Raw genomic sequence first — 19130 nt, 5'->3', positions numbered from 1 at the left:
CAAAATATTATTTTTGGAAAGAATGTAGATTTTTGTTTTTTCTATTTAACCCTAGTTAATGTCCCAGCTCTTACAGCTCATAATAAACGTCACATAGTGGTTTTGGTCAGTACCATGGAGAGAAGGGAGGAAAACCTGTCACATTTAAAACAATATGGTACTGTACAAATTTTTAGTTCTGTTTTGTGTTTATGTGGTAAAAAATATCATTTTTTAATTATAAAGGATTATTTTTTTCAATTTAACACTTTTATTCTTTAGTGTTTAACCATATAACGCTGTGTTCATGTCCAGCATGGAAAATCTCCTACTCTTCCACTCCCTCACAGTCACAAGGATGCGTTCAGGTACCTAAACGTGAAACTTTAGATTTTACATGAATCAGTAGTTTTGGCAGAATTTGGTTGATACCATAGACTGTTTATAGAGTGGACAGCGTGGCTCAGTCATTTACCATTTCACGGTTTCGAAACCAAAACTCCCCCGTTGTTCAGCCAGAGTCTGAGCAGTAGAGACTGTGAGGGATTCTGGGAGAATCTGAGTGGAGCTGGGTGACAAAAATAATAATTATTTTTTTCTTTTGAGAGTCTAATCACTTCCTGACTCTACCTCCAGACATATTTTACAATCCCTGAAAAAAATACACAAGAACATCAGCTGTCAATCATCGTTAAACGTGACGTAAAACCTCGTTTTTAACCTCGTATAACTAATGAAAACAAAACTTTTCAGAAAAAAGAGGACTTGGATACAAGACAGCCAAATGATATCTTCAAATCACCACAACAATCAGACGTGAGAAACATTTCTACCAGGTGGATTAATTTTTTAAAGTTTGACCACAGCCCATCTGGAATGACTGGGGAGATGGATTTTTTGACCTATACTGCAGCCAGCCACCAGGGGGAGCAGCTTTTGTGGAGACCCCACTTTGAGCCGAGCAAGATGACATCCATTTTTTTTACGGTCGGTACCTGTAACAGTACTTGGTTCAGTGGAGAGTGGCTGCAGGTTGATCTGTCTGATGCACAGAAGAGTTAGAAAAATAGCGACTAAATCATCCTTAAAACCTCAGACAGAAACAGTCGTTTACTGTCAGTCATTTTTATTTATTACATTATTGATCTACAAACTTTTGTAACTTAAGGCCCAAATAAAATGTGTCTGACTGACCCAAAACTGAGTCTGTCTCTGTCCCTGACGTGTGCTGCAAAAAACTGAAATCTCATCAAGTGTTTTTGTCTCATTTTAGGTAAATACTGTCTTTTCATACTTGATATGAGCCACATTCTCCTGACCAGTCTGGAAAAATAATTTATTTTAAGTTATTTAAAGACAAAATGAGGTCTATAATGCTGCAAAAATTAAAAAAAAAATCTGCCAATGAAACAAGAGAAATTTGTTTGAAACTAGAAAAATGTCTTAAAACTTTTACTCATTACAGTAATTCAGACCTCGTTTTGTCTTTAAATAACTTGAAATAAGACATTTTCTGGACCGTGTTGACTTATGTGGCTCATGTTTAGTGTAACAAGACAGTTTTACTTGATAAAAGACAAAAACACTTGATAAGATTTCAGATTTTGCTGTGCAGCTCATAATTTATAAATTTGTTTTAAATCGAGCACCTTTATGGTTTTACTGAATCTGGAAAAAATATTTTACATCAGATTTTTGGAGATAAATCTAATTTAGCTCATTTTAACTGATTTTTTAACTGTATCTTTAAATCTGCTGACTAATTTAAAATAAAAACCTCTTCAGGCTCAGTCTGAGATTGTAACTTTCAGATGAACAAGTAAAAAGTTTTAAAACAAGGTGAAATATCTAACATGTAAGAGTTTAAATAGTCTGTGATTTTTAATAAAACATTTTGCTTATTCCCAGAGGAGTCAACTTTTATTAAGAAACATCTCTCATCCTGAATCATTTTAATCTAAGTTAGTGATTTATTTTCCTGCTCTTTGGCTTCACGTGCTAAAATTAAGAGCACACAAAAAGAAAGAAATTAGAAATTTTTGCTTACTCTCAGTATGTTTCAATCATTGCTGGGCTCCAGGAAGTTTGTTTACAAGAATTTTAATCTAAAAATGAAGATTTCCTCCGTGGTTTAATGCGTGGGAAACTTCTCAAAGCCCATTTTTACTGGGTTTAAATATTTACTTTAAGATTTCTGGTAAAGTCAAATGATGTTGCTGCGTGGACAGATAACTTTTATTACATCTTCTCGTCATATTTCATGTTTTTATTTTGTTTAGAGGCTCCCTCTTAGCAGGGAAGAGATGAGCCGTCAGCTCTGAACTTTTCTCCCCGTGTCGTAAACTGCAGCAGCTCAGCGCTCCTCTCTTTCCTCCTCTCCTTCCCTCGTCTCTTTCCCTCCTCTCTTTCCTCCTCTCTTCCCTCCTCTCTTTCCTCCTCTCCTTCCCTCATCTCTTTCCTCCTCTCTTTCCTCCTCTCTTTCCCTCCTCTCGTTCCTCCATCCATCCATCACGCCGCGGATCGGCCTCGGAGCAGAGTGCGCCTGGAATAAACGCTGCGCCAGCGCCTCTGAATTAATTTTCATGTTTCCTTTGGAGTCGTCTGGCCACCGTGAGAGGCTCATTTAGACGGAGTAATCTGAACACCGGCTATTTATCCAGGGGGACAAACAGTCGCTGCGCTATGATACACACCGCTGATTTAGAGAGGCCCGTCAGGAACGCAGGAGGAAAGCAGAGGAGACTTGTTTAGAGTCTGCTCCTACGCATCAACACAGATCTTTATTTCCGTCAGGTCTGCTGTCTTCCTCTCTGCTTCACTTTCATCAAGATAAAATAAAAAAATTACTGCAAAAGTTAAAATATCTGAGCCTGCAGATAAACACAATATCAAATAACTGTAAATATGTGAGGAAATTTCATCAGTAAAATCTTGTTGTGTTTTAAAACATCACTGTAAAATATTTCACTGTGAAATATCAGTAAAAAAACTCTGCCATCCCTGCTGTCATTATTTGACTGTTGTTTTACAGCAAAGTGATTTTTGCTGTGATGGTGTTTGGTAACATTAGTAACAGTGAGAGAGGAGGGAACACAGTGGATATGAGACCCTGCTGTACATAGAAATGATACACTGCAGGGAGCACAGGCTGCCTGTGCTCCACATGGCACAGACTGACAATCTGTGCTCCACATGGCCAATCTATGATCGACATGGCTCAGACTGGCTGTTTGTGCTCCACATGGCAAAGAGCAGCTGTCTGTGCTCCTTATGGCACTGACTGGCTTTTTGTGCCTCAAATGACATGGACCAGCTGTCTGTGCTCCTTATGGCATTGACTGACAATCTGTACTTCACACTACACACACTGACAATCTGTGCTCTGCATGGCGGTGAGTGACAATATGTGCTTCACATGGCATGGAAAGACTGTCTGTGCTCCAAATTACATGGACTGGCTGTCTGTGCTCCTCATGGCACTGACTGACAATATGTGCTCCACATGACACGGACTGGCTGTTTGTGCTCCACATGACACAGAATGGCTGTTTGTGCTTCACATGGCACTGACTGGCTGTTTCTGCTCCTTATGGCACTGTCTGGCTTTTTGTGCTCCATATGGCACAGACTGGCTGTCTGTGCTCCAAATTGCACGGACTGTCTATCTGTGCTCCTTATGGCACTGACTGGCTTTTTGTGCCTCACATGACATGGACCAGCCGTTTTGTGCTCTTTATAGCACTGACTGACAGTCTGTGCTCCACATGGCATTAAGTGACAGTATTTGCACCACATGGCATAGACAGACTGTCTGTGCATATACTGGCAGGGATCGGCTGTCTGTGCTCCACATGGCACTGACTGACAACCTGTGCTCCTAATGGCGTGGACTGTCTGTTTGTGCTCATAGCCCAATGATTTTTACAGTCACTTTCACATACTGTAATCCAATAAACAACATTTATACTGTAAAAATAAATTACAGCATACGCACTGTAAAACAACAGGAAGTTACTGCTGCTTTTCTTTTTTACTGTTATTTCACAGGGAATTTTTTTTACAGTGTTGTATTTAAACAAACCAGGATTTTACTGTTGAAATTTCCTCATTAATTCACAGTATTTTTTACAGTGTGTGTGTGTTTACTTCTCTGCTTAAACTTGAACAGCTTTAAAGTGACTGATAAACTTATTTATCCGCGCTGCTGTCGGAGAAAAAGCAAACCCAGTTCATCTTCCTGAGCGGTGCACTCAGACCGATCAGCCTGAGATCTTTGTTTCTCCAAACCCTCCCCTCCCTCCCTCCTCCCTCCCTCACGCTCCATCCACCCATCTCCTCTCCAACGCGGCGTCAAACACAGCCCCCCAGGGCTGAATCACCCTGATTCCTTTTCAGGAACTGCTGCATGGCTTCAACTTAACAAAACTGACTTCATCACGCAGAGCCAGGAGCGCTGCGAGTCAAAAGCCAAATGAAAGACTTTCGCTGACTTGAAATGGAAACCTGTCGTCTTGCCATCAGATCTTTTCCTCTCTCTTCTCTGGCCTTTTCATGCCAAACAGAGCTTCGAGTGCGTTCGCCTCCTGCTCCTTGTCAAGTATCTGTAAGGTAATTAGTGGAATTTCCTCCTCTGGCGCTTCATTATCAATGCGCCTTATTTACATATGATTTCAAACACCAGCCGAGCTCTGCTGAGCCTTTTTCTCTGCTCCTCGCCGTTTTGATGCGATTATGAGAGAGCAAACGGGAGTCGCAGCAGGGGGCCTTTTAGAAGGAGAAGAAGATGCTGCACTCCTGCTTTTCTCTCCTTTCACTGCAGCTCTGACTTCTTTGGCTGTGCGCGCTCAGCCTCTCTCTGGGTGCACAGCGGGTGGCTTGAGAGCTGAAGACCTCCTCTGCAGGTGCAGCCTCTTCCTGCTTTCTGTGTCTCTGCGCCTTTTCTTCCAGCGTTTCCTCTGAAGATCACATTCAGAGCGCCTCCTCGTACATGCTCCAGCACAAAAGTTCCTCTGATGCCTGTTAAAAACCGCCTTTTCTGTCCTCTCTGTGTCTGCACCAGCCCGTGTGTGTGTGTGTGTGTGTGTGTGTGTGTGTGTGTCTCCAGAGACCAGTGAATATCCAAACAGACACACACTCTCAGAGATGTGAGTCTCTAAATCAGCCTCTCAGAAGTCACTTTTCCTCCCCTCGCTCCTCGTTTCCTCCAGCCTGTGTCTGACTCTGACGCCGCTCATTCACACACACAAGTCTCACAGCACAGCACCATCTATTGGCCGTCCTGATGAGGTGCAGGCGGCCTCTTCAGATGCTCTCACAGATTGGACCATGAACTTTACAGCGAACAGTGACAAATAAAGAGATTTAAAAACTGATGGATTAACGTTTCAAACTTTTTCTTTGCTCATGTTTTAGCCTGCAGCCTGTATTTTTCACCTTTAGCTCGTGTTTTGGCCTTTAGCCAGTGTGTTTTTAGCCTTAAGAGTGTGTTTAAGCTTTTAGCTAGTGAAGCCTTTAGCTTGTGTTTCAGGTTTTAGCCTGTGGTTTTAACTTTTAGCCCATGTTTAAGCCTTGAGCTTATTATTTAGCCTTTACCTTATATTTTTAACCTGTAGCCTGTGTTTTAGCCTGTAGCTCACAATTTAGCCTTTAGCTCTTTTGTAGCATTTTTATTGTGTTTTAGCATTAAGCTAGTGTTTTAGCCTTTTGCCAGTGTGTTAGCTTTGAACTATGTATAAGCCTTTTGCAAGTGTTTTAGCATCTAGCTTATGTTTTAGCCTTTAGCTTTTGTTTTACTCTATAGCTTGTGTTAAAGCCTTTAGCTTATTTTTTAGCCTTTATCTTGTATTTTTAACCTGTAGCTCGTGTTTTAGCCTTAAGTTCATGATAAGCTTGTGTTTTAGCCTTGAACTATGTCTTAGCCTTTTGCAAGTGTTTTAGCCTTCAGCTTGTGTTTTAGTCTTTAGCTTGTGTTTTAAGCCTTGGGCTTGTGTTTTAGCTTATGTTTTAGCCTTTAGCCAGTGTTTTAGCCTTGAACTATGTCTAAGCCTTTTGCAAGTGTTTTTGCATTTAGCTTATGTTTTGGCCTTTAGCTTTTGTTTTACTTTATAGCTGGTGTTTAAGCCTTTAGCCAATGTTTTAGCCTTTAGTTTGTGTTTCAGGTTTTAGCCTGTGTTTTAGCCTTTAGCTTATTATTTAGCCTTTACCTCTTATTTTTAACCTGTAGCCTGTGTTTTAGCCTTTTGCTTGTGTTTTAGCCTTTAGTTCATGTTTAAGCCTTTACCTGGTACTCTATCTCTCTCCTGTTTCTCTTTCTTCTGCTCTTCTGTCCTTTTTCTGTCTGACAGTTAGGCTCCAGTGTCCACCATCACTACAAAATTAATCACAGAAACTGAGACTTCAGCAGAGAAAAACACAGATCTCTCTTCTCTCTGATAAACTTCATCACAGCGTGGTGTTGTCATGGAGACTCAGACGTGGATGTAAAGTGTGGATCAGGATCAGGCAGATATCTAGAAGGAGACTTTTTCAGGATCACTGAGAAACTCCTCACAGAGACTTTAAAAATCAGCTTAAAGCCTGCCATCCAGGGTCTGATTTCTTGTTCCTGTAGAGGAACTTTGGAGCGGAGTTTTAAGCTTCTCTTGGATAAACTGGAGTTAAACGTTTTAACGTAGTGTCTCTGCCTTTTGTCCTGGTATCCAGGTTTCATTTCTCCTGGACTTTGGTCTCTGAGCATCCGGACCCCTCCTCCCGTCAGACTCTCTCCTCCACTTCCTCTCCTTAAATAGAGGAGTGACTCTGCTGCTGAACCTCTTCGTCCAGGAGATAAAACCCTCAAAGAGAAACTGCACATGTTCAAAAGCAACTCTCCGGCTGGCGTTTGGTGGACTTCCGACCTCGACACAAACATAAACAAGTCTGAACGTTTGACCGATAAGAGGGAGCTCTGCAGGAAGCTGCTGGAGCTGCTCTGTGTCCTCCTCCTCCTCCTCCTCCTCCTCCTCTCACCTTTCACCCCCTGACCCCGCTCAGAGATAATGCAATGTCAATGCCACTGAAACCACGCCCCCCGCCTCGTCCCTCTGACCAATCACAGCTCAGTGTGACCGGCTCCGTCCACATGAGGAGAGAGGTGAGCGTTCAAACGTGGTCCCAGCTCCGGCTGTGAGAGGTGGAGGATGGAGGATGGAGGATGGAGGTGGAGGTGGAGGAGGAGGCTGAAGGAGCTCTGCGAGCCTCTGTGATGAATGTGTTTTTTACATGTGAGAACAGGATAAGCCATGAGTGAAGTGCTGCTGCCTCAGAGATAAAGATTCAGAGCAGGCTGCTGGTTTCCATCAGGGAGGATGACGGCACGGAGCTGGCCTCCTCTCAGGCATGTGTGGAAACAATCTCATTGTTCCTTCTCCTCCTCCTTTGGTTGATCCTCCAACCCTCAGATCCTCTCTACACCTCTCTACACCTGTTAGCGTTCCTCCTCCACCGTCACAAACACTCTCAGGTATCGATCCCTCTGTCACACACACCAACACCAGCAGCTGCTCCAACATCACGGCCACGAGCTTCTTTTGTGTCACATCATCATATTTCAGGCTTTTGTTCCTCGTCCTCAGCTCTCTGACAGTGAGTAAAGCTGCTGAGTTTTCATTCAACTTTATCCTCTCAAAAGGTTCAACACTTTAAAAGGATCATTACACCCAGATTTTACTGCTTTTTAAATAGAAATTCCAGCATTTTAAGCCTGAGTCACCTGAAAAGGTTCGAACATAAGTGTTGAACTGACAGACCTTCAGGAAAAAGGTAAGGTTTCCCAAAACTAGGGATGAGAATTACCTCAATTACTCTAAATATCTAATCAACAAATACATGGTAACAAACCCCAGTATTCAAAAGGAAGAGAAAGAATTTTAGCAATTTTTTTTAAACACATATTTTTTTATATTTTGCAAGATTTTAAAAATATGAAGATTATCAAAATGTTTGTATATTTTTCAAATGTCATTTTTTGAAAGTTAACAAATATGTAAAATTTGATTTGTTTTAATTTTCACATTTCATAATAATTATTGATACAATTTTAATTTCTTAATTTCAATTTTCTACCATTTCTGCAATTTTTTGCTTTTTTTTTTCAATTTTTAAAAAAATTCATTTTTTTTTATTTTTCTTTTAAATGTAAACAAAGTTTGAGTTTTTTCCAGAGTTTTTTAGATTTCATTTTTTTTTGCAATTTTTTTGAATTATCAAATATTTAATTTAAAAAAAATCTTTTATATTTCAAATTTTTGCAAACTTGTTAATTTCATAATTTTCATATTTATTATTTATGTAACTTTAATTTCTGAATTTCCATTTTTTTACGATTTTGAAATTTTTGAATCACTTTTTTTATTTTTTATTTTTCTTATTTAATTTTTGACATTTCAAATTTTTTTATTTTTGAAATTTAAACTGAGTTTTTTTTTACCACATTTTTGAGATTTCAAAGGTTTTAAGTGTTTTTTTTATTTTAAATATATCATTTTTAAAAAAATCTGTTATATTTCAAAAAAATTGATAATTATTTGAAGTTTTTGCAAAATGTATTATAATTTTAAAAAACTACGACATCACATGAAATTTTTTCTAAATAAGAAAAAAAAACCTTTTGGTTTGATAATTATTTACTGGATTTTAACTGTGTATCAAATCGGATCCACTTTTTAGTCTTTATTGTGAAGATAAAGTAGATTTTGTGGCTCCTGAATGACTTTAATCCAGGTGAGCTGAGGAAAAATGGCTGTTATCAAAGAAAGGAGGAACTGGGAACAGAGCTGGAGGAACTTTCTGAGGAAGGTTTAAACCCCTGTGTCGACGCGGTGCCAGTGACCCAGAGTAAACTCTTTCTTCTCTACCATTTTTGTCTAACATCCCGACCCTCTTTGTGTCTCCTCCTTTCCTTTCCTCCTCTGGTTCCTTACCTCGTGGAGTGGGGCTGCTGGGCCGGGCTGCCGGTCTCGCTGCTCTGCACCAGCGTGAGAAAGTGGGACATCTTGGTCCAGAGCAGAGGCTCAACGGGCCGGCCGCGCTTTGGCTGGATGGAGTGGATCCTCCCCAGCTCTGCTGCGATCAATCTGCAGAGAGAAAACATTTCCTCACATGAGCCCGGCTGACGCTGTTATTGCACAAACAGCCATTATCAGAGGAGGAATACAGCTCCCCCTGCTCCAGCGCTCTTATCTCCTCCTGCTCCTAAAGAAGAGGAGGCCTCCGGTGACCTCTCCACGGAGTGAGAGCTCGTTCTCAGCCACACAGAGTCCTCCTGGTTTCACACACAGGCCGCAGCTGATGGATGTGTGTCGTGGCCCTCGCTGCTCAGCCTCAGCGCGCTGCGTGGCGTCCCGCCGTCCTGCTCGCTGAGTTACGACGCCGCATGTTATCATGATGAATGAAAGCAGGGGCATGGCTGAGCAGCATTGCTCAACATGAAACATGACTCAGCTGAAATAATTAAAACAAAACACCTGCATCAGCACAACTGAAACACACACAAACACACACACACACACACACACACACACACACACACACACACACACACACACACACACACACACACACACACACACACTTACGACAGAGCATTCACACACTCACACATGACCTCTGGAAAACACAGGGTATTATCTGAGACAGGAATGTTCAAGGTTTCTCGTCAGGCCTGGTGGACCTGCTGGATCCCTGAGAGACCGACACGGATCAGATCTGACTCTGTGCAGCCAGTCTGAGGAATCTGAGCAACAACCCTGATGGAATCAATCACAGACATTTAACAGACGTCAGAGATCATTACCAAGGGTCATGATTTGATAATTCAACACATGGTAAGTTTCACGGACCCTCAGATAAAGCCTTTCTGTTGGTTTTATATAGAAATCAACCACTATCCATATTTTTACAGTGCTGGAAAAAACAACAACCTGTAACCTTTACTTTTATAGGAGCCATTTTTCCTCAGCTCACCTGGATTAAAGCCATTCTGTACAAAATACAAAGTAAAAATATCGTGAATAATTATCTAAATGAGAAGGTTTTTGAGTTTATTTAATTGTACAGGTGATTTCTGATTTTTTTTTTTATTTTTGATAAATTTGCAAATGTTAAAAAACCTTGAAAAAGCTGTAAAATACTTTCATAAATTTGCAAAATTTAAGTCATTTCAGAAAGTTGCTAAATTTTTTAAAAACTTGAAATAAAAAACATATTTTTTTTAAAAAACAAAAGGAAATATAAAAAACTGTGCAAAAAAATGCAAAAATTCCCAAAATTTTAAATTTTAAATAAATTATAGTTTACAAAAAAATACAAAATTTAGAATAAAAAAAATAATAATTTGCAAAAATTTGTAAAACTTTAAAAGTATAGAATTTGCAAAAATAAAAAAAAATAAAAAAATGCAAATTCTTAATTTTTTTTTCTACATTTGAATAAATGTCAAAAAATAACAATTAACAATCAAAAGCAAAAATGCAAAAGTCTCAAGAAAAAAAAAAATAATATAATTTAATATAATATAAAATAATATAATATAATATAAAATAATATAATATAATATAATATAATATAATACAATATAAAACAATATAATATAATATAATTTAATATAATATAATATAATATAATATAATATAATATAAATATAATAAAAAATAATATACATTAACTATGAATACAAAAACCTATAAATAAATTATAAAGCTTTATTGACAGATGTGCTACATGTTTAGTTTAAATGTTAACACAGGATTTTATTTAGTGTCAGTGTCTTTAATCATCAATACCCTCTGGAAGAAAAATAAAAAAGAATCTTAATTTCAACAATTATTTTTAAAGCTACAAGGAGCTACTGCAAAGGAGTCATAGGGCCGCATGAGGCTCCAGAGCCACAGGTTGAACACCCTTGCTCTAAGCGAACCTTAAGTCACAGATGTCTTATTTTACCATGGCTGGTGTCTGATAAAGATTAATATGACAATATGTATCCTATTAAAGTTCCCTGTTTTGTCCTCTTCTCTACATCAGTGGTAGAGTTTGATAAACTGAGCCCATAGCGCCCCTAGAGGCCTGGAGTTCTCCTGATGAAGTGTCTAAATTCTCGAGTTTTGTCATTTTATTGAACAGAGACCGTATTAACAGTTAATAAAGGCTCAAAGTTTAAATAAGATGTTAATGAAGTGGTTTAAAAAGTGGGACTACACCTCCTCTGATCAAATCCACATCACAGTAGTCCCACACAGGGGGGTCAGGCTCAGACCTGTAGATGGAGGGCTGTCGGAGCAGCGTGTCGTCCAGCACCGTCCCCCTCACAAACTCGTAGCAGATGCCGTTCAGGAAGCTGCAGTAGATCTGTGGACCACATCCGTGGGCGTGGAGCACCTGGAACATTTCCACCTCCAGGTCCCGGTTCACGTAGAGCTCCGTCATCCTGCCGTAGAGCCGGACCAGGACGCAGCCCGGCTCCTGCAGCGAGCCCACGAAGCAGCCGATCAGCTGGTTGGTGATGCCCTCTGTGAAGGTCTGAAAGAAACACAACGACATGTATTCATTATCACCTCATCAGGAAGGGTCTGACCTTTCTGAATACAGGAGGTATGAATCAGAGCATGTCCATGTTTCAGATGTGGGAGTGGGTAACACCCCCTCTTTAAAACCAGGACCTGAGGCTGAGCGCTGGTTCATGAAGGTCGTCAGCTCTGACTCCACAGAGTCCATAAAAGCTGAACCAACTCTGAGAGGAGCGTTAACAGCTCCTTACAGGTGGTTCAAGGATAACACTGATAACTCTGTGACAACACAGCCTCCTGTAACAGAGGGACTGTCCCTTTAAGATGGAGTCTCCGCCCACTTTAAGTCCTGAAAATGACAGAAACATGAGGGACACTAACAGCAGAAACAGGTCACAGAAAGTGGATAAACCCCACTCCCACCACACACTGACACACACTCTGCCCAGAGTGTGTGTCAGTGTGTGTGTGTGTGTGTGTGTGTGTGTGTGTGTGTGTGTGTGTGTGTGTGTTTGTGTACACAACAGCACCGCAGTGACCACTGTTTGCCTGCTGAGGCCTCGTGGGGCTTCTGTTGTCATCCAGCGGTTTCTGAGCCTCTTTCTCTGCCACAATCCCCCAAAGAGCTCTGTGGGTCTGAGACCATCGCTCAGAACGTAATCAGGTTTTCATCCAGACCGAGAGAAAACACACACACCTTCACCTCCACATCACATGAAGGATTCATGTTCAGGACCAGGGTCTGCAACCTTTACTTTCATAGGAGCCATTTTTCCTCAGCTCACCTGGATTAAAGTCATTCAGGAGACACAAAATCTACTTTATCTTCACTATAAAGACAAAAAGGTGGAAAAAAAAAATCTGTGTAATGTGAAAATCTAGGGAATAATTGTCTAAACCAGAAGTTTTTTTTTTGTTTTTTGTTTTTTTAATCTATGAAATTGTTTTTTTTTTTTTTTTATTTCTTTTAAATATTTTTATTAATAAATCTGCAGAAATTAAAAAGATGTTAAAACAAAATGAAATAGCAAAATTTTCAAAAAATTCAAAACAATTTAAAATTTCAAATATTTGGAAAAATGTTGAAATTAAAAAAAAAAAAAAAAAAAAGAAACTACAAATGTCTGAAAAAAAATCGAAAACTTTTGAAATTGTTAAAAAAATTGCAAAAATTTTAGAAATTTTAAAAATTTGCACAATCTTAAAAAAACTGCAAAAATGTTCAAATCATATATATTTTTAAATAGAATAGAATAGAATAGAATAGAATAGAATAGAATAGAATTGAATAGAAAAGTGAATAAGTAATTTAAGGCTGAGGGGAAATTCAGGAAGAATTATATGATAATATAATAATAATAAAGAAGAACGATGTTGCTAACAGCTACTTTTAGACTTAGGATGTTTTAAGAAAACAGACCCTGCTTCTTTACCGCATCCAAACTCACACAGTAGCCATCTAGTGTCTCAAAGTGGTTATAGCAATGGTTTAAGTTGTTTGGAACCTTTGCGTCAGCCATGAGCCTTTCATTAGCCTGTTAGCTTTTGACGTTTGAAATTCTCAGTATTTTTTACAAAGAGTTGATGTGATATGTTTCTGTGATGAAAGCTGAAATTCTGAAGCTGAAGTTATACTGATGTATGCTAACTGCTAGCATGTTAATGCAGTTTCTCATATACGCTAGCATCAAGCTAGCTCTATTTTGTTATTTTGGTAAATAAGGTGATTTATACTATGTTGAATGTGCTGAATATGAATCTCCTGAGAGAGAGTGATGAACATTTCTTTATGAAGTCAGTTCTTCAAGAAAACTTCAGGCTGAAAATCCTGAACCAGAGTTTTCTTGGGAAACGTTAGCTAACTGCTAAGCTAAGCTAGCTGCAGCAGACTAGTCGACGCAAGGCCCGGCAGCTCCGGCACAATGTAAAGAATTAATAAGGAATCGTTAAGCACAAAGGCTAACGATATCCATGGATTGAAACATTTCTTATGGATTCTGAACATGAACCGGTTTTAGATTCCCATCCCTACAGATAGTTTGTAATAATTTTGGAGGACGTCTGCGTTTTTAATACAATGTGAATCGACCATATCTGTAATTTGTAAATTAAAACTCCAGGGCAAATCACCGACCACACTTCAGACTCATAAAGAAATGTAAATGTATACTTTACAATAAAATAAAAAAAATAAAGTGCCCAAAGATGCTGAACCTGCATTCGAAGGTTAATAAAAACAAAATAAAATGAAGTGAAGTGGACCCTGTCCCTGTCTGGTCTGTGTACCCCAAACTGAGGACCACAATCCATCATTAAAGTCTGGTTCTGGGTCTGAGCGCGGCAGGAAACAGACACTTCTCCTCCTCCTTTGTGTACATTTGTGGACCTGCTGTAGATTGAGAGGTCACCTTCCCGACGCGCCGTCACCTGACAAACAGAAACCCTATTTCTCTGACAGATTGGACCTTGTGTTTGCACATGGGACCAGAAAGAGTCCATTCTGCTCTCAACAGCTGCTCTGACGCCGCCGCTCATCTGCTCCCAGGGTTAAGACCAGGATAATAAAACCTGCTATTGTGTCCGGGCACCTTGGGCTTTCTGCTGGCTCTGAGAGGGGTTTTTCTTTACAGGGACATAAGAAGAGTTTCTATGGAGCCTTTTTCACTGTACCAGCTTTAATTTAGCTTCTCCTACAACACGCTTTTATTTTGAAAATTAGAAACATTTATTTTCAGTTTAGTAAATGTTTTCCTCAGTATTATTTGAAGACTATCAGGTCATAATTTAATAAAAAAAATCAACAATACTATATTTTGTTAAAGGTTTTGTGATAGCCTCCCTATTAATATATCATATATTTCATTATAGCTTGTCAAGCTTTCACCTCAAGGTCCATTGGTTTCTACAAACACTCCAATATTTGATTATTATTTATTTGGTATTTTCAGGAAGGATTATTACTGCCAACAGCTTCAGGGTTAATAATAAAGGGAACAATAGAAAGACTAGATAAAAAGATAATTAAGTATCCATTACCTGGAAAAAAAACACTAATCACTTCCTGACTCTACCTCCAGACATGTTTTACAATCCCTGAAAAAAATACACAAAAAGGTCAGTTGTCAATCATCGTTAAACGTGACGTAAAGCCTCGTTTTTAACCTCTTATTAAACTTTTCAGAAAAAAGAGGACTTGGATACAAGACAGCCAAATGATATCTTCAAATCACCACAACAATCAGACGTGAGAAACATTTCTACCAGGTGGATTAATTTTTCAAAGTTTGACCACAGCCCATCTGGAATGACTGGGGAGATGGATTTTTTAACCTATACTGCAGCCAGCCACCAGGGGGAGCAGTTTTTGTGGAAACCTCACTTTGAGCTGAGCAAGATGTCCATTGTTGTTTACAGTCTATGGCTCTGACCAATAAATTGCTATGCATAGAATTCTAACCCTAACTCTAACCCTTTGTTTATAAAATGGTACAAATGATGTACTAGTTTTATTTATTTATTTTTTTTATTGTTGCTATTTCAATAAATTTTCAACTAAAAAAAGTCAAAAAACTGCGATATCATAATTTCATAAATTTTCAAACTTAACATTTCAATAAGTTGTAACATTTTTAAAAATTTTAAAATATCAGAATTTTGCAAATTTTTAATTGAAAAGTTAAAAATAAAAACATGCCAAAATTAAAAAGATAAAAAATAAAATAAAATAAAATAATAATAATAATAATAAAATTGTCATTTCAAAAATTTTCGGAAATCTCATAAATTGGCAAAAAATTGTAATTTCACTTAATTTTCTAAATTTTCAATGAATTGTCAAAATTTCAAAAATGTACAAAACTTAAAAAAATGGAATTTAAACAATTTGCAAATGCAGAAGTTAAAAAAAATTGAAATTTGCAAGTAAATCAAAAAACTTGCCTTCAAAACATTTTCAATTTTCTCTTCTTTTCTTTAGTGTCAGTGTCTTTAATCATCAATACCCTCTGTAAGAAAAATAACTATTCTTTATTTTGATATTTTTAAAGCTACAAGGAGCCACTGCAGAGGAGTCAAAGGACCACATGAGGCCCCAGAGCCACAGGTTGAAGACCCCTGATCTGGAGATACAAAGACTGACTTGCCTTCATCTGAACGTCCTCTGCCTTCCAGTGAGGACGGAGTCTCCTGAGGAGGTCCAGGATCCCTCCCCGAGGTTCCTGCTCATCGATACGGATGTCCACGTGGAGAAGTGAGCTCTCAGACTGTCCGTCCATTCTCACAGATTAGATCCAAAATCTGCTCCAGAAACACTTCGAACACCAGAAGCCCTGACGTTACGCGACCTTTCCTCAGATTCAACAACTCATCGTTCAAACGTGCCTCAAGTTTCAGGACAGCCCCACAGATTTCATCCTGAGGCAACAGGAAGTCAAAGAGGAGCACAGACAGGTCCCAAAAATCCCCAAACAAGCTCTGAGACCTGCTGAGACTGTCCACACGTGTCCAGCGTCCAGAGCCAGCAGCACAGGTTGCTTATCAGGGGCCAATGTTCCTGTGGACATCTTCACGGACACGGAGCCCGTTTACACATTAACCACCGCTGGTCAGAGCTCTGCAGCAGGCGCGTGCAGCGGGACACACAGCAGGACGAGTTTACGGATCCTCTGAACTTCAGTTTACTGATCTAACTCTGACGCTCTCCTGAGAGCTGCAGGGAGAAAGTCCCAGTCTGGTAGTTTTTGTCAGCCCTGGTGGAGGCGCTCTGGTGAAACTTTTACACATCACTCATTCACAAACAAACACCACTGAAGTCTGCACCTTGATTAATTTATTACAACAGTCTCAGGTTTAAAAGTTAACTTCAGGAACATCTGATTAAAGGGGACTTATCATCCTGGTCTAGATCTCTGAACCCCAGTTTTTCAGGCCCTTGGATCGTCATCCGTGGCGTCAAAGCACATAACATCCCAGCTCTATCAGGACTCCTGTTTTTGCAGCATGTCTATGTCAGGTGTGTATTTACAACAACCAGATCGAGTTGGATAGAAACCAACTTAAACCATCTGATAATCTTCAAAATAAAACAGACAAAACCAGTCAAATTTTTGTTTTAGGTTTAAAAAGAATTGTGAAATTTTCCAAAATTTGACTTTTCAAAAATGTTTGAAATTAAAAAAAAAAAAAGAAATTTAAAAGTTGTAAAAAAAAAATCAGAAATAATTTAAATTTCACAAATCTGAAAAAAATCCTGAATTTTCAAAAATGTTTGAATCAAAAATAATAATTAAAAAAAACAAAAATGAAACTGAATAAATTTACAAAAAATATTTTTATTTTTATAATTTAGCTTTCTCAAAAAATACACAAAAATTTCAAAGTAAAGCAAAGAAAACCAGATGGTGTTTATTTGGACTTTAACAACCATTTTTTAAAAATAATTATTTTATGTAACCATATAACATTAAAATAAGGATCTCTTTTCTAAGAGTGACCTGGCTGGGAGGGCAGCAGCACTCAGGAGCCAGACTAGGGGCCAAAACAGGGGTCCACAGGTCTGAGGTTTTACAACTCCTCGGTCTGTTACTCCAGTAAAGTTAGCTGGTAAAAAAAAAAAAAAAAAAAAAACAGAATCAGAGTTTTCTTGGGAAACTGTTAGCTTACTGCTAAGCTAAGCTAGCTGCGGCAGAGTAGAAGAGGTAAGGTCCAGAAGCCCCAGCATAACATAAAGAATGGATAGCCCAGAGTCAAAAGTTCATGACAACAAAACTCAAAAACAGGCACAGCGACTGTGGAGGAGGTGTTAATGATGCACCGCTGTCATAAAACACAAAAACACAGGCAGCGTTGTAGCAGGCAGTGACGCTGTTAAATACGTCACAAAAGTTCCAATGCCGTTGTTATTTCTTCTTCGTGTCTCACTAAAGCCTTGTTACAGGTAGTAACAGCAACTCTGCCCCCACAGGTTTCCAGTGGTACTGCTTTGTTTGGTCCGTATCCGTACGCTTCATGGAAACGTGCAGAAATACGTACGAAATGAACGCAGAGCACGGACAGAAGGCGCCGTCTGTTTCCGTACGTTACGTTGAGCAGAAATGGGCCTTTAAGGCATAAAAAAATAATAAAATAACTTAAAAAAAGAAACATCTTGAGCTTTAGATTCACCAGCAAAAATCATGAAGTCTTGAACTTTAACGTCTGATTGATGAAGCTGTGAAGAGGGGACAGAGTTTGGGGGCGCACACGCTCAGTGCCCATCACAGGGATTAACATGGAGACAGTCACAGGAACAAACAGACTCACCAAGAAGACGCCATCGCCCTCAGAGCCAGCTGGTGGTCTGGATCACCCTCAGGAACCTGGAGGGTCTGATGATCCAGGTGTCATCATGGTCGGACGCCAGAGATGAAGTTGGCGTGAGGCTCCGCACATTTCCACGGTCGTTTCACTCTCGATACGTCTGAACTGTGCCGTGGAAAAGAGCGTACGCCACGTTCATGTACGTACGCTCTCTCTGTACACGAGGCCCTGATGTGTTTCTGAGGATGTTCGTACGTCTATCATCGATGGGAAACACTTCTTCAGAAACAAGGAGCCACTCCTCTGAGACTTCTGGAAACTTCCGCAGTCCGTGGTTGTATCCATAGACTTTATATAGAGTGGACAGTGTGGCTCCTCCATTTCCATCTGAGTGGAGCTGGGTGACAAAAAATAATAATTATTTTATTTATTTGGAGAGTCTAATCACTTCCTGACTCTACCTCCAACATATTTTACAATCTCTGAAAAAAATACACGAGAACGTCAGCTGTCAATCATGGCATTAGCCTCGTTTTAACCACTTATAACCATAAAAACAAAACTTTTCAGAAAAAAGAGGACTTGGATACAAGACAGCCAAATGATATCTTCAAATCACCACAACAATCAGACATGAGAAACATTTCTACCAGGTGGATTCATTTGTTAAAGTTTGACCACAGCCCATCTGGAATGACTGGGGAGATGGATTTTTTTGACCTATACTGCAGCCAGCCACCAGGGGGAGCAGTTTTTGTGGAGACCTCACTTTGAGCCGAGCAAGGGGACGTCCATTTTTTTTTTTTACAGTCTGTTTACCCGTTCAACGTTAGTCCTTCTGTTTTTTATTAACAGGGGATTTTTTTTCTATCTCGGGAGTTTCGAAGTTATTAGGATTGTTTGATTTTTCAATCAGAGACACAGCTCAGGTCACGTGACCCGCGGGCGCCCTGTAGCTGCTTGAAGACAAACTCATCTGGCGTCATAGCGAATGTGTCTGTGTCCGTGGATTGACTTCATTTCACGGTTTCAGGAACAGACGTTTGACGTCGCTGAGCTACGTCGTTGTTTTCTACGGTCTGAGGGATAAACTCATGAAACACAAAGATTAAACACGACCCCCCTTTCTCTTTCTCTTTCTCTTCTCAGTGTAAACTTCTCTTTGCTCTGATATCTGACCACGCTGCTCTAACGTCAAACCGGGCTCGCAGCAAACGGCGCTCACACGGGAACGCTGAGTTAGAGTAAGCACAGTAAAAGTGGCTCTGGATAAATCCTCCTGGGATGCTCTGGGCGGCGTGCAGCAGCCTG

General features: G+C 39.5%; 1 protein-coding gene across 1 annotated transcript in view; it reads right to left on the bottom strand.

Annotated features, from left to right (window-relative positions):
• The window catches only part of LOC141796659 (ethanolamine kinase 1), a 60891-nt gene that overhangs the window by 24820 nt on the left and 16941 nt on the right, over window positions 1–19130 (bottom strand). The window contains exons 2-3 of the mRNA XM_074677893.1: window positions 11273–11535; window positions 8940–9092 (exon numbers count right to left, since the gene is read on the bottom strand). Coding sequence (XP_074533994.1) covers window positions 8940–9092; window positions 11273–11442 — 323 coding nt within the window. The 5' untranslated portion in view covers window positions 11443–11535. The remainder of the gene's footprint in view (window positions 1–8939; window positions 9093–11272; window positions 11536–19130) is intronic.

This window comes from Halichoeres trimaculatus, unplaced genomic scaffold, assembly GCF_033239565.1.
Source record: "Halichoeres trimaculatus isolate MK-OKI-2021-1 unplaced genomic scaffold, fHalTri1.1 fHalTri1_scaffold_10, whole genome shotgun sequence".
In the NCBI taxonomy this organism is placed as follows: domain Eukaryota; kingdom Metazoa; phylum Chordata; class Actinopteri; order Labriformes; family Labridae; genus Halichoeres; species Halichoeres trimaculatus.
Note: the sequence above shows the minus strand (reverse complement) of the source record. Positions and strands in the feature narration are given on the sequence as shown.